This window comes from Onychomys torridus, chromosome 5 (assembly GCF_903995425.1).
Source record: "Onychomys torridus chromosome 5, mOncTor1.1, whole genome shotgun sequence".
NCBI lineage: Eukaryota > Metazoa > Chordata > Mammalia > Rodentia > Cricetidae > Onychomys > Onychomys torridus.
Genome location: NC_050447.1, coordinates 107,134,500 through 107,148,658, shown reverse-complemented (window position 1 = coordinate 107,148,658; position 14,159 = coordinate 107,134,500). Strand labels below are relative to the sequence as shown.

General features: G+C 42.3%; 1 protein-coding gene and 1 pseudogene across 3 annotated transcripts in view; both read right to left on the bottom strand.

Moving 5' to 3' along the window:
• Positions 1-2,265: 2,265 nt before the first annotated feature.
• Positions 2,266-3,694, bottom strand: LOC118584662 (annotated as a pseudogene).
• Positions 2,683-14,159, bottom strand: part of Ripk1 (receptor interacting serine/threonine kinase 1) — a 32,933-nt gene continuing 21,456 nt past the window's right edge. For all 3 annotated transcript variants that reach the window (XM_036187540.1, XM_036187541.1, XM_036187542.1), the window contains exons 8-11: positions 10,627-10,717; positions 9,175-9,717; positions 7,213-7,353; positions 2,683-4,771 (exon numbers count right to left, since the gene is read on the bottom strand). In XM_036187540.1, the coding sequence (XP_036043433.1) occupies positions 4,485-4,771; positions 7,213-7,353; positions 9,175-9,717; positions 10,627-10,717 (1,062 nt within the window). In that variant the 3' untranslated portion in view covers positions 2,683-4,484. The remainder of the gene's footprint in view (positions 4,772-7,212; positions 7,354-9,174; positions 9,718-10,626; positions 10,718-14,159) is intronic.

Sequence of the window (14,159 nt, the reverse complement as noted above, 5' to 3'; positions counted from 1 at the left end):
TTGTTTATGCTGCAGAACATTTGTTTAGTGATGCAAAGATGTGTTGCATTCTCTTATGTTGCATTTGTTTAACTCTGTGAAGCTGTGTTACTGTGCCTGTCTAAGACACCTGATGGTCTGATAAAGAGCTGAACGGCCAAAAGTGAGGCAGGAGAAAGGACAGGCGGGGCTGGCAGGCAGAGAGAAGAAATAGGAGAAATTTGGGAGGAGAGATGAAGAAGAAAAAAAAAAGGGCCAGCCACACAGCCAGACATGGAATAAGAAGGAAAGAAAAGATATACTGAAATAGAGAAAGGTAAAAGCCCAGAGGCAAAAGAGAGATGGAATAATTTAAGAAAAGCTGGCAAGAACTCTGTGTGTTTATTTGGGAGCTGGGTGGTGGGCCCCCCAAAAGATCAAGAGTAAAAACAACTACAGTCAGGGAAGTTAGGATGTCTTGGACCATATGGCTGTGGAGCAGCATTCAGGACTGCTTAGTAGTTTTTTAACACTATGTTAAGACACAATACCTCTCACTGCAACAACATTAGCTCTTGATTCTTTATAACCAGCTACTTATAAAATGCTATTGAGCTCCTCCCTTCTCCATTAAATTTTTTTTTTTCAAGGCGAGAAAACCATGAAGCCCTCCTTGATTTCCTCCCCTCTTTCTCACCTTCCTTGGCCCAAAAGCCTGGACATGAAGGAAGAAGCGATTGGTTCATTGGCTCAATTTTTGGTAATAGTATGTCAGCAACTATGAAATGTTATCAGACCAAGCTACTCAATGTTAGCCACAAACTGGATATCAACCTTTTAGATAACTTTGTAAATTGCCTATACCATGGAGAAGAAGTCCAGGGTGAAGCTAGCTTTGCTTGGATGCTCGAGCTTCCTGCCTCAGGCTCCCAAGTGTTGGGTGGGACTCCAGCAAAGAACAGTTGAGGAAGTGCTGACACAGATAAAGGAGCATCCAGATATATGGACAAGAGTTGACACATTATTGGAATTTTCATTGAATATGAACATGGCACTTTGGAAAGTGTGGTTAAAAATTGCAAGGTGAAAGATTCTTCCAAGGAACTGATGGTGTGAAGGAATAAAAAAAACTATGTTGTTGGTCTCACTATCAAGATGACATTTACCCCAACTTGAATAGAGAGCTGATTCCCATCAGTTGACCTCTGACCTCCACATGAGCACTGTAGCTCAAGTGTACACAAATAAATATAAAAGAAGAAGAGCCACCAAGTGGGTATGTTGCCCATTTGTGGACTTTCATTAAGTTAAAGTGAAATGATAGGTTACTGTGGTGATATTTTATTTGTGCTCTAACAAATAAAGCTCCTTGGAGATCTGAGGACAAAGCTAGTCACTATATTAAACGTTATCGGTCAGGCAGTGGTAGCACACACCTTTAATCCTAGCATTCGGGAAGCAGAGATCCAACCACATCTCTGTTCAAGGCTACACTGGGAACAGAGCCAGGCATGGTGGCACACACCTTTAATCCCAGCACTAGTTAACCATAGAGGTCTGGAGGTCTGTACAGACAGGAAGTGATAGGGCTGGGCAGGAAGAAGAAGTGATGTGGCTGGGTAGAGAGAGGAAGTAAGATGGCAGGCACAGAAAGGTATATAAGGTGTGAGTACAGGAAGTAGCTCTCTTGGGCTGAGGATTTCCTATCAGTTAGAACTTGTGGCTGGCTTGTTCAGTTCCTCTGATCTTTCAGCTTTCACCCCAATATCTGGCTCCGGGTTTTTGGTTTTGTTTTTTTGTAATACCATTTAGCAACTTGTGTTACAGGTTACATCTTTTTGTAAAGAACTCATTAAAAAGCAAAGAAAGAGTACATCAAGATAAATGGTTGAGATGTCTTTGAGGTTGAACTCCTTTTCTCATTCCTGTCTATGACTACACAACAGATGGAGGCAGGTCACAATCACAGCAAGTGGAAGAGCTGTGCTTGGGGGCAACTGTGGAGTCTCCTCCCTCATCTTCTGGCCAGGCTCCCTTTGCCTATCTGGTTTCTGCTCGAGTCTAGAAGTGGAGCTTGGCATGCACTGCAACCCTTCAGAGGTAAATGTGGCCAGTTGAAGGTAAGGCCTCTGAGCCATGTGGATTTCAGTGATGTGACCTCTTGGGGACAGTACATACTGCTCGGGAACACCTTTTCACTCGAATGCACAAGAAATGCCAACATGAGCAGTATATTCACACAAACATCTGTATTTAAAGTATAAAATTTTATTTCACTGTTTTTTGTTTTTTTAAAGAAAAGTTACTAAAAACAGAACCAAACAGAATTCTGGGTTCTGGGAACAGGGTTAGTCTCCTTGGGCCTTCAGTGTCCGGGTGGTGGTGATCTTGTTTTTTTCAATGATGTGGACAATGACACTCAGGCCTGGCTTGCACCCCACTCCACAGCATTCTGCACAGCTTGGGAGGTGGCTTCAAAGAAGTGCTCTAAATCCATGCTGGGCTCCCAGCGAGACTCCCACATCCCATGCACTTGTTTGGAGCACATGCCACTGACTAAAAAGTCATCAGTCGTCATGGGCAGCCTATGAGGTGCAGAGAGCAAATGAAGGTCTTTGGGTCTAGTCTATCAGTGACTGGCTCCGTGTAGTTGGTTCAAAGCCTTCCTTGTACAAGGGACCGGCCAGCATGCCAGAAGTATAAGGCTTCATCTGCTGACTGTCCTTCAACTCATACAGGCTCAGCCACAACTCAAGGTGCCAAGCAATTGTCTGGATGTCAGTGGTGAGCCTGGCCAGTAATCCATGGAAAAGACCTGGAAGTCTGTGGTCACAATCTGGGCCTAGACCTGCAATGGACCCATAATTCTTTCCCTACAGAACACTTAATAGACATGATTTTAACATTAGGACCCCGACTGCTACTACAATTCCAAAAACAGTTCTGGCTTCCCTTGCCATTCCCCCACCCCCTCAAAACTCCATTAAAAATTCTAAATCTGTCTTCTTAAATCAGCATTAGAATATAGGTTAAGAAGAAAGCATTTAAAGACTATCCAGGTTCCTCCAGGAAAGTCTGGAACCTTCCCTGCTCCAATTCCCTTCCAATGTACACACACTATGCAGTGAAGGCATGAACCCAGCATGTGTGACAGGGGAACCGAGGCATATAAAGTTACAGCAGGGTCCCTCCAAAGAACATGTAGCCATGTATAGAGACATTTTTGTCACATCTGGTGGGTGGCGTTGACTTGCACGACTGGCATCCTGCAAATGGAGGCCAGGAATGTTTCTAAATATTCTAGAGTACAGGATAGGCCGACAGTGGAGGATGAAGTGCTGACCAGTACCAAAGTGCCACCAGAGCCAAAGCTGCTTTGCAGCCCATTCCAGGAGTGCTATGTATCTCTGAGGTTGCAGGGGATTCAGAATCACAACCCACCATTGTCAACCGGACACCAGAATCTTTTCTAATCACCAGACTGACTATCTCTGCGTAGCCTCCGACCAGCAAGTGCCAACATGACTGGAGTTGGCTCGGGCAGCTTCAGTCTTTCCTTCTAGTTCTTCCATTTCCTCCTGGGCTGCACATGGGCTTGCTGAAGGCACAATGATTGGACTCTGAAGCTGTCCTTTTGATCCATGGCACACAGAAGAAACGTATTTTTCTACAGTACATGTTTCTGGGTAAACTGAGGAAACAGCTCCACAGTGAGCAGTGCCGAGGCTCTGGTCATATCCGGGGAGGAAGAGGTGCCATTTCCTGATCACTATTTCCTGTACACCTGTTCCCTCTGTGGGGTGCAGGCTGAGGAATGGTAGAAGAAAATCCAAAAACTCAGAGTAGTTTTGACAGTAGCTGCAGTCAGCAGCAGCTGTCAGTGGTGACTGCTGGAATCTGCTGATCTCCCTCTGCCCTTAGATTTCCCTCCTCCTCAGCACTCCTTATCATCTCCTCATTAACGTACAATTTGATAGACTAGAATTGCACATGATTCTTAAAGCTTAAAGTGATAGCACAGCACTGTCGCTAAAGTTAACAGAGCCTGTAACTGTAGGAAGAACAGTGGCTGTCGTATTAGGCATCTGAGCAGAACTTCACTGCACTCAGTGCATGAAGTAGGAAGCTAGTGGACTTTACGTTCTTTGAATGTTTTGTTCTTTTTTCCCCTCACCCAAACGAAACCACGGGAAACCGAGTAAATAGCATGATTGAAGACTATAGCACAAGCTGAACGAAGACCATCTTCCTCCTCCAACACCTCTTCTCTCCTTTTCACAACCCAAAGCCTGTTCTTTTTATCCCCCACCCCAACCTTGTCCTGGGCCACTGAGCAGTCTTCTTGCTTGTACTTTCTGAAGAACCACTGTTGGCTGCAGACTTCTCCTCCCATTTTCCAGTTCCAGAATACATGACACAGTGCGCAGATGCAGGGCTCGTACTGAGGTGAGTTCTGAAGGCCGAGGGCAAACGGGGCTGGTACACTGGGCAACAGTCTGGTTCCCACTGCCAGAGCTAGCCCAGGCTTAGCTCTGGCTGGTGCGTATCAAGTGGTTCAGCAGGTCTATCCTGTGACACAGGTGAAGTGCCCAGGCCAACTTTCCCACTGTGGCCCCCTTGGTGCCTTCCCGCATCAACCACTTCTGGAGCATTTGGTAAACCTTTTCTTTCAGGCCGTCTCGCTCATAGTCATGGTCAATTTCATCTATCTGAGACTCAGTGAAGCCCAGCTTGCGGGCACAGTTTTTCCAGTGCCTTCCCAGGTTGTCCCTCACAGGGTTCAGGTGCTCATCAGTCAGACTACTGGTGTTATCTGCCAAACAGAAAAGAGGAGAAGCCTCAGGCTCTAGCTCATTTGAACATTCTCCTGCCTGCAATGCTGAAACGGCCCAGGAAAGTGAAGCGGACCAAGAGATGCAACAAAGAGAACTTTCTGTTTTGTTTGAGGCAGTCTTGCTCTGTAGCCCCTTTGTCTCCTGAGGACTGGGGTTCTAAGTGTGTACCGCTGCCTGGTGATAACTGCTAATGACTTGTTGGACAATACTTGGCCTAGCTCCAGCCATTAAGGAGTCTCTGTACAACTTAAATAGGGTGTCCCTTCCTTCATGGCAGATGACACCTTCCTGAGCCATAACTGGTGGCTTCATGAACCAGTCCCTTACATGGCTGTTCTATTCAGCTGGTACCTGCAGCCTGTTCTGGTTAAGACTAACACCATGTAATGGGGAGGGGGTTGTTTCTTTGGGACATTGTCAACTTACACATGGCCACAGGCCAAGGCCACCCATCTCTAGACAGTTGACTTTCCTCTTAATAAGGACACTGAGACCAAGTGTAACCCTCATTTAATTACAATATCTTCTCTATCTCTCAACAGATGAGGTACATACACTTTTTAAGGTTTTCTCTCCCTTCATCTAACTGCTGACCCTTCATTTTATATACACATGGCCTTTCTCTTGTCACTAGCTCTATCACCTTATACCTTCATAAAAATAAGCAAAGGAAACACCTGAAAATAAGAAATGGCTCAGTGTGGTGGCACAAGCCTTTAATCCCAGCACCTGGGAGACAGAGGCAGGTGTGGGGAGGGAGGGAGGGGCAGACTGACAGACAGAGGAGATAGATTCTGTATCAAGAAAGAGAGAGAGAGAGAGAGAGAGAGAGAGAGAGAGAGAGAGAGAGAAAGGAAGGAAGAAAGGAAGGAAGGAAGGAAGGAAGGAAGCAAGCAAGCAAGCAAGCAAGCCAGGCATGGTGGTGCATGCCTTTAATCCCAGCACCCAGGAGGCATAGGCAGGTGGATCTCTGTGAGTTCAAGGCCAGCCTGGCCTACAAAGTTCTAGGACAGCTAGGGCTGTTACACAGAGAATCCCTGTCTCAAAAAACCAAGAAAAACAAAAGAAAGAAAAAGAAAAGGGAGAAGTCACCATTAACAGTCAGAAGGCTCAGAAGCCTGAATGTGAGGGACACACAAAGCCCTCATTCCCCTCTCAGTGCCATCAGCACCACAGTGCAGTCTGTCCATCTGGCAGTAACTGTCTAAGAGCCTCCATAACTGTCAATTCCCAGTCTCTCAGGAGAGTCACAAAGGTAACTTCAGTTCCTCAAAAGCTAAGAATCCATCTCTCAGATATTTTAAAAGTAACTCTTCCAGTGTGGTAGTTCAGTTATTGGCAAAGTATGCAGCTTATGGGCCTAGTCTGGCTCCTGCTTTTTGTGAACAATTTGGGGGACCACATCTATACTCATCCATGTGCATACTATCTGTGGCTACATCTGCACTCCAAGGATGGAGAGGCCTCAGGGCAAGCAGAGCCTTGACTACTACATGCCCCTTCATAGAACAAAGCAAAACAAAACAAACAAAAAAACCAAAATTCCTAACCTCCACAGTTAATCAGAAAGCTGAATTGCAATTCCTTTTTGAGACAGGGTCTTGCTATAGCCAGGCTAACCTGGGACTCACCATCTTCCCACTTCATCACCCTAGTGATGTGATTACAGGCATGCATCACTGTCTCATGATAGAAAGCGATGGACACCCATGAGAGCTCTTGTTTTTATTACACAGTGCAATGGAGAGCATGGCTTTCTGTGTTTTACAGAACCCCTTTGCTGCAGAGCCGAGCGAGCTATTTCTCCAAGTCTGAACAGGATCATGGATGATGATGACAAGTTTAATATTCACAGTTAGTGTCCTACATTTTCAATACACATTGACTAGTATAAGCTTCACACCACCACTACCAATTAGATACTATGATTATCCCTGTGTTAAAAAAAAATTGATAACAAAGGATTAAAAACTACTGAGTAAGGGCTGGAGCAGATTGCTCAGCAGTTAAGAGCACTGGTTATTCTTGCTTGGGTCAGTGCCCAGCATCCAGACAGCTCACAACTATCCCTAACTCCTATTCCAAAGGATCTGATACATTCTTCTGACCTCTTTGGGCACCAGGCATGAATATAGTACAAGCAGAAAAAACAGTCATACAAGTAATATATATCTAAAACAATTACTGAGGAAACACAGAATAACTTTCAGAGATAATCTTGGAAGAAAATTTAAGATTCTGTTATGTTCCTCTCAACAAGTAAAATTGTTCAAGAAGTGTCCAAGTCATAAGACATTGTACCATTTTCAAAAAACTCCCTTCAATGCTGGGAACTGAATTCAAGGCTTCATGCATTCTAGGCAAGCAATCTACAATAGCTACACCTCCGCCCAATACTGGTACTTAATAAGCATTTTACCAAAGATGGCTTGGTGCTTGGAAGCTGGCTCTTCTTTGCACAGGTTGTCTGGTAGTTGTGAACTCAGTCCAAGATCCATATAATTGTAGTTTCCAATCTGAACACCAGAACTATTGAATATAGTATATTTTATAGACTCATCTGAATAGAGAAAAAGATATAGGTAAATGCATGAGATTGAACGCAAAAGAAAAATACATGGCATGTAAAGATGCAGGGGTTTATACAGATGTTCAACTGCTTATCCTATGACACCCTTAATAGTCAGTTCTTTATAATGTGGCTATTTGACTTCACAACCATTATGATACCTACCATTAAAAAAAAAAAAAGACATCAGTGTTGGCAAGATTATGAAAAAATGAAGCACCTATACATTATTGGGAATGAAAATGGTATAACCAAAGTGGAAGACAGCATGCAGTTTTCTCAAAAATTAAAGATAGAATTACCGTATGATTCAGTAATTCCATTTCTAGGTATGTATACACACATACACACACATTCTCTCTCTCCCAAATACCCATAGAGAGACCCCGAAACAGACAGACTGAGACTTCTACATTCAAGCTTACAGCAGCATTACTAAAAAAAATAGCAACCCAAGTGCTACTTTATTCTCCTTTCCCACTTACTGGTAGACACACCCTCCTATTATGGCAGTTAGAGCTAGAAAGCTCACATTTGTTAGGTCTAGCTTATCAGAGAAGCAAGCAGAAGAACCACATCTGTGAGATCCTCCTCAGGGTATAGCAATTCCATGACTGACTGTGAACTGAGATTCCCTGGCTACTGGCAAAAACTCAGCATCAAGGTCTACTGTTGGCAAGACAGAAGGAGGACTCTTGGAGCCAACTAGTAAGATTGGGCTACTCATATGGAGACTGGGCCAGAAAATGACATATTAAATATTGGTGATGACTGCTTGCCACCCATGCTGATTCAAAGCTGCGTGAGGGAAGGAGCTCAGACTGCTTGCTCATGTTACAGTTCTCCAGCAGCCAGGTAAAAAGCAGGAAGCACTCAGAAATTTTTATTGAATTAATCATGAATAAAGAAAATACAATGGTGACACAAAACATTTTAGATGCAAAGGCAAGGGAAACAAAAGACATCCCACTCCTGAGTATGTGTATGGTATAGATCCTGCTGAATACCTCGTCCAATAATGTGCTTTCCATAGAGCTTACAAAAAAAAAAAAAAAAAATCTACAGAAAAGGCAGAATACTTTGGGGAACCTGTCATTTTGAAAGACAAACTGTTTTGTATCAAGGAACACAGGGCCTCATGCTTGGTAGGCCGGTTCTGTTTCACTGAGCTACATACACAGCCATCTTAGAAAGTTCTGGTTCTCAAAGTTTCCTCTACACTGTGGATCCTGGGATCGCTAGGATACAGTACAGTTGTTGCTGATGGATGACATCTGGGTAAGATAAGGTATCATAGGAACTGTTATTTGGTAATAATGATGGATATGGATACTAAGTTACTTCCATGCTAGAGTATTGAAAACTATATCAACTAGCCTGGATTTCACAAGAGAGCTATGGAAGATGAAAAATACTTTTCTTACCATAAATTGTAGCCTATATCTTAAACAAGAAACAAAAATATCCAAGACTTCTTTCTTACTCTCAGAAGACGAGAAGCAAAATAAAAGAATATAGAAGAAATAAATAAAGAAAAGAAAATATTTTCCATTTATTGGAGAAGCTGGTATCTCCCACAGGCTGAAGAGAGATGCCCGTCAGTTATAAGGGTCTATAATCCAAACACAATTGCAGACCGTGTGGTCTGTTGGGGAGCATTTCAATGTGGAAGGCTGCACCTGCCAGCTGAAGGCTCTGAGGAACTTATTCTTTGTCCCATCAATAATGGAGAATTGATGACAATGCTATTGGTGGCTCCAATTTCAGGGGAAAAAGAAAAGACAAGACAGGGCCTATTAAAAATTCATTTACCTGATGGTGGCAAGGAGATGAATGGAATTGTGGGTGTGCTTCCCAGTAGGTTGGTCTCAGGTACTGGAGTTTTGTAGGAACTAGACATTTGGCTTGGACTTGGCCCATACCAAACTCCTGCACCTGCAGTCCCAAACCCATGCTGATTATATAACCCGTTGTTCCAGAATGGCACTTGTGTTTGGCTGCCTGGCCCTGACAGCCGGTGTGCTGCATTTCCATATCTGACTCTGCTGGGATCAGAAAGACCTTTGGCCTCTGCACTCTGACCATTCTCATGAGGTCTCTGCTGTGCAAAGGGGTCATGGGAGACCCTTCGTTTCCTTTCCTCCTCTCTGCTGTAAGCCACATTGCGCCTGGGCTGCGGTTTCTCCTGTTTCTCTGTGAATTTTCCAAAAGCATGGTAATTGGCTTCCTCTTGGAGTTTAGCCTGCACACTGAGCTCAATCTCTTCCTGTGGTTGCTCTGGAGAGGAAGAAAACCAGGACTCCTCCACAGGTCCCATCTGGAGTCCCTGAGAGCTGTGCAGTGAACCGGGCTGTTCTGCAGCAGAGAAGAAACGATCAATATAAAAACCAAAACCAAAACTTGAACATTTTATGAACCTTTCCTGGAGTGACATGCTGAAAATAAGAATCATGAGAAGCATATAATGGTTTGCTTCCTATAGGTTTAATATATGATCAGCAGGAACCCTTGCTGTCAGGGAAAAACATGGGAATTATCACAAGCAACTAAACAGAGTTTTGCAGGAATGGCTGAGGCAGAAGAGGACTTGCATTGGATCAAGACGGTGACTGTCAACCTTGGAAACATGTGGGGGTCTAAAAAAGGAGCAGCTATGTCCTGTGTACATCTTATTGTTCTTTTGTTCTTTAAAAGCTTACAGAAAGGGTGGAGGGATGGCTCAGTGGTTAAGGGAACTTGCTGTTCTTGCTGAGCATTTAGGTTCAATTCTCAGCTCAGGACCCATGTCTGGAAGCTCACAACAACCTTTAACTCCGGTTCCAGGGGATCTGATTCCCTCTTTTGGCCATCATGGGCACTGCCCATTTGTGGTGCACAGACTTAGGCATGCATTTGTGCATGTGTGAGATTATATATTATATATATGTGATTATTTAATAAAGTACATCTAAAGCTTGTGGGAATGCAGGCCATCATATTTATGACTGGATGAGGTTTGAAAGAGATTAGGTAATTTGCTCCAGATCAGATGGCAGTGACCTTGATCTCACATGATGTCTTTGCTTTTGTCGTAAAAAAAAAAAAAAAAAAAAAAAAAAAAAAAGCATCTCTGTATGTTACATAACTAGATCTAGAGTATGCAAGAATTCTTTTAAGGCAGCTGTTTGATCTTACATTTTCTTCCAGTTTCCATATAGTTTTCAGAAGTATTTTAGGGGCTAAAATGAATGACTGAGAAAGCAAATGAATGAATGGGGACATTACCTGAATTTGACCTGCTTGGAGGTAAGGGCACACAATCATTCTGGAGAGAATACATCCTCTTCAAAACTGCACTTTGATCTGTATACTGTTTCTATAATTGAGAAGATACACACAGACTTCAGTAATAAGCAGAAAATTTTCTGAAAAGAACCAAGCTCTTCACATTATCAAGACATTTTATATAAACTATAATAAGCAGTAACTTTTTCCCCCACAAATTAAACATTTTCCCCAATAGATAAAATGATATGTCAAATTAACATAGTTAACTGGAGGACTTATATTTCCTAAATTCAAGTTACTACAAAGCTACAGAGATCAAAATGTTGACAGTTACATAAAACAGACACACAGATCAAATGAGCACCCCCCATTCCATGGTTTGACCAGGGTGCCTTGGAGCATTCAGAGGGGAAAACTGGATGTACATATGTACAGAATGAAGATGGACCCTTACCATATATAAAAAGGAACTCAAAATACATCAATGACCCGAATTCAAGCACTGAAACTGTGAGATCCTTAGAAGGAAGTACAGGAGAAAATGGTCGTGGTGCTGGTCCTGCAACTCTCTCCTGACACTGATGCCAAGAGCACAGCTAACAATTCCCACGCAATCAAATCAGACTTTCACCACATCACAAATAGAGTGTATGCATCAGAAGAACCCACAGGATGGGAAAATATTTGTAAATTTGATATATTTGATAAGAGGTGAACATTCAGGATATATAAAGAACTTCTACAACTCAACAACAATTAACTACCACCACCATCTCCACCTCTACAAATAACCCAACTAAGAAACCAATTGGAGGGCTGGGGATATGATGCCATGGTAGAATACTGCCCAGCACATGTAAAGTCCTGGTTGGGTCCCAAGCACAACATTATTTTAGCCAGGCATGGTGGTAGGACATGTCTACAAGCCCAGCATGTGGGGTGGAGTCAGGTGGGTCATGAGTTGGTGATGTGTTTTGGATGTTTGGTTTGATACTGTCAAAAACCAAAAACAACAAACACCCCAAAGTGGAAAAAATTGAATTGACATTTCTTCAAAGAAGATATTTAATGGGAACAAGCATTAGCACAGGAAAGATGCCTAACCACCAAGAAATGCCACTTCCTGTTGAACAGAATGGCTAAAACAGAAGACCAACACAAAAACAGCATGTGTTTGTCAGGTGATGGCAACTGAACTCTTGTACACTGCTGGTGGAGAACGTGAGGTGGTTCAGATGCCATGCATAATGGTTCAAAGGCTCCTAAAAAGTGCAACAAGATGCCTATGTGGACGAGCCATCCCATTTCTCAGAAAATATCACAGAGAACTGAAAGCACATGATCAGAACAAAGACCTGTACACCAATGTTTCCACAGCATCATTCAACAACAGTTCACAGGGAGGAACTCCAATTCTATCAACAGATGACCGCACAGACAAGTGTGGCATCATCCACAGTGGGACATTATTCAGCAACAAAATGAACAACGTGGTAAACGAAGTGCTTCTACAAATGGAAAAACACTGTAGGGTTTTATCCCTGTGGAATACCTAGAACAGGTGAATTCAGAGACAGAAAATGAAGACTGTTGTGGGGAAGAAGAAATAAAGACTATTTAGTAAGCAGAGTTTGTGTTTGGGATGATAAAATAAAAAACAAAACAAAACAAAAGTAGTGATGGCTATGCAATCCTGAACTTAAAAGTGGTTTAAAAAAAAAAGTCACTTTTATCACAATAAATAGAAAACAGAGGTGGAGCTACAGCTCAGTTATACAGTACTTGCCTAGCATTCATGAGGCCCTAAGATCCATCCTCAGGTCGGGGTGCACAAGGATGAGAGAAAATATTCTTCCGTATGTAAGTAACATTTTCATTAAAGAAAATATGAAAACGTAGGAAATTAGACTTTTCAGAAGCCTACCAAAGGAACAAGGTTAACACTTTTCTAACTTTCCTTTAAGATTTTTTTTCCCTGCTCACATTTGTATTTTGTTCTTAACAGAATGCTCACATAAATAAGTGGTTCAAAAACTTTTTGCTGAAAAAAAAAATGCATGCTTTGGGAAGGAATGCCACAGCACATTAGTATGTCCACATCTTGCAGCATTTTAAATACTGCTTTTATTTATATGAAATGCAGCTCTTTGTTTTGCTTTGTTTGAGTCAGGGTCTCACTGAGTAGTCGTCGGTTGTTTGGGAACTCACTTCCATTGATCAGGCTGGCCTCGGACTCACAGAGATCCACCTGCATCTGCTTCCTAAGTGCTGGGATTAAAGGTGTATGTTATCATATCCAGCAGTTTCAAGCAATTTTAACATTTTGTAAAAGTGATTTTCCTTTTCCATCCTTTGTGCCATTCCCTCCAACTCTCTGCCCTGCTCTCTAGAGGGAATCCTTATTCAGAGTGGGGCACGTAGCCTTTTTCTCCCTCTAGGCACTGGCATGCACATTCCAAAACATGCAAATACATGCACACACACATTATCTAATATGAAGAGACTCACAATAGTGCTGTTCTGTGACTTTGTGTTTTCACTAACAAGACTTGAAGGTCCTTCTGTGTCATTACATTTTATTTTCATCTCTTCTCAATATTGGCTTTGTGGGTTTAGATCCATCATGACTTGAGGAATCTACTTAAGACATCTGCATTGTTTCTAAGTTTTTAGTTGTCAACTAAAGTATAAGTAACTTTTGCATTTACATGTCTGAATGTGTATGCTAGGATGGGCTCCTAAGGCTGTGCTTATGCATGCATGGACAGTTAGTTTTCTAACACTTTGAACACACATGAGGACAGGTTTTTACAATGCCTGATAGGTAATTTATTGTTCAAAAAACTTCACTAATTGGGATGTCTGTATTTACTAACACCTACTATTACCAATCATTCAAAAATGGTAATTTTAGGGATAAAAAATTCTAAGTGATTCAATTTGTTTTTTTTTGTGATACCAGATACAGTTTTGAAATTTGCTGGTCAGTGACATGGTATTTCTTCTTACGATGATGATTCTTGTTCAAAAACATTGTTTTAGCTATTTCATCAGTTTCCTGGGGGTGAGTATGTTGTGTTTCTTTTCCCTCAGACCAACTTCAGCTTGTTGAGTTTACAAGAGAATTTGGGTGGGATTTTTTCATTAGTATTGTGCTCTATACATCAATGACATTAAGAAAACTAACAGCTTTATTGGATTATATGCTTCTTTCAATCCATAACCATATACCAGCATTTATTCGCCTTTCCCTCATGTCTTTTTGAAAAGTTTCTCCACGTTTGCCCGTCTGTAGACACTCTGTATCACCTGGTATGCTTTGATTGCCCTGGTTACTGGTAGGGTTGCTTTTCTGATGCAGTCGCTGGCTGTCTGAGCATTCTCTTTGGTGATTTGTTGACTTCAGTATTTTGTCTCTGAATTTTTGTTGTTGTTTGTTTGTTTTTATGGTTGTTTTTGAAACCAAGTCCCATTATATAGACATGGCTGGCCTCAAACTCAGAGGTCTACTTGACCCTGTCTGAGTTTGT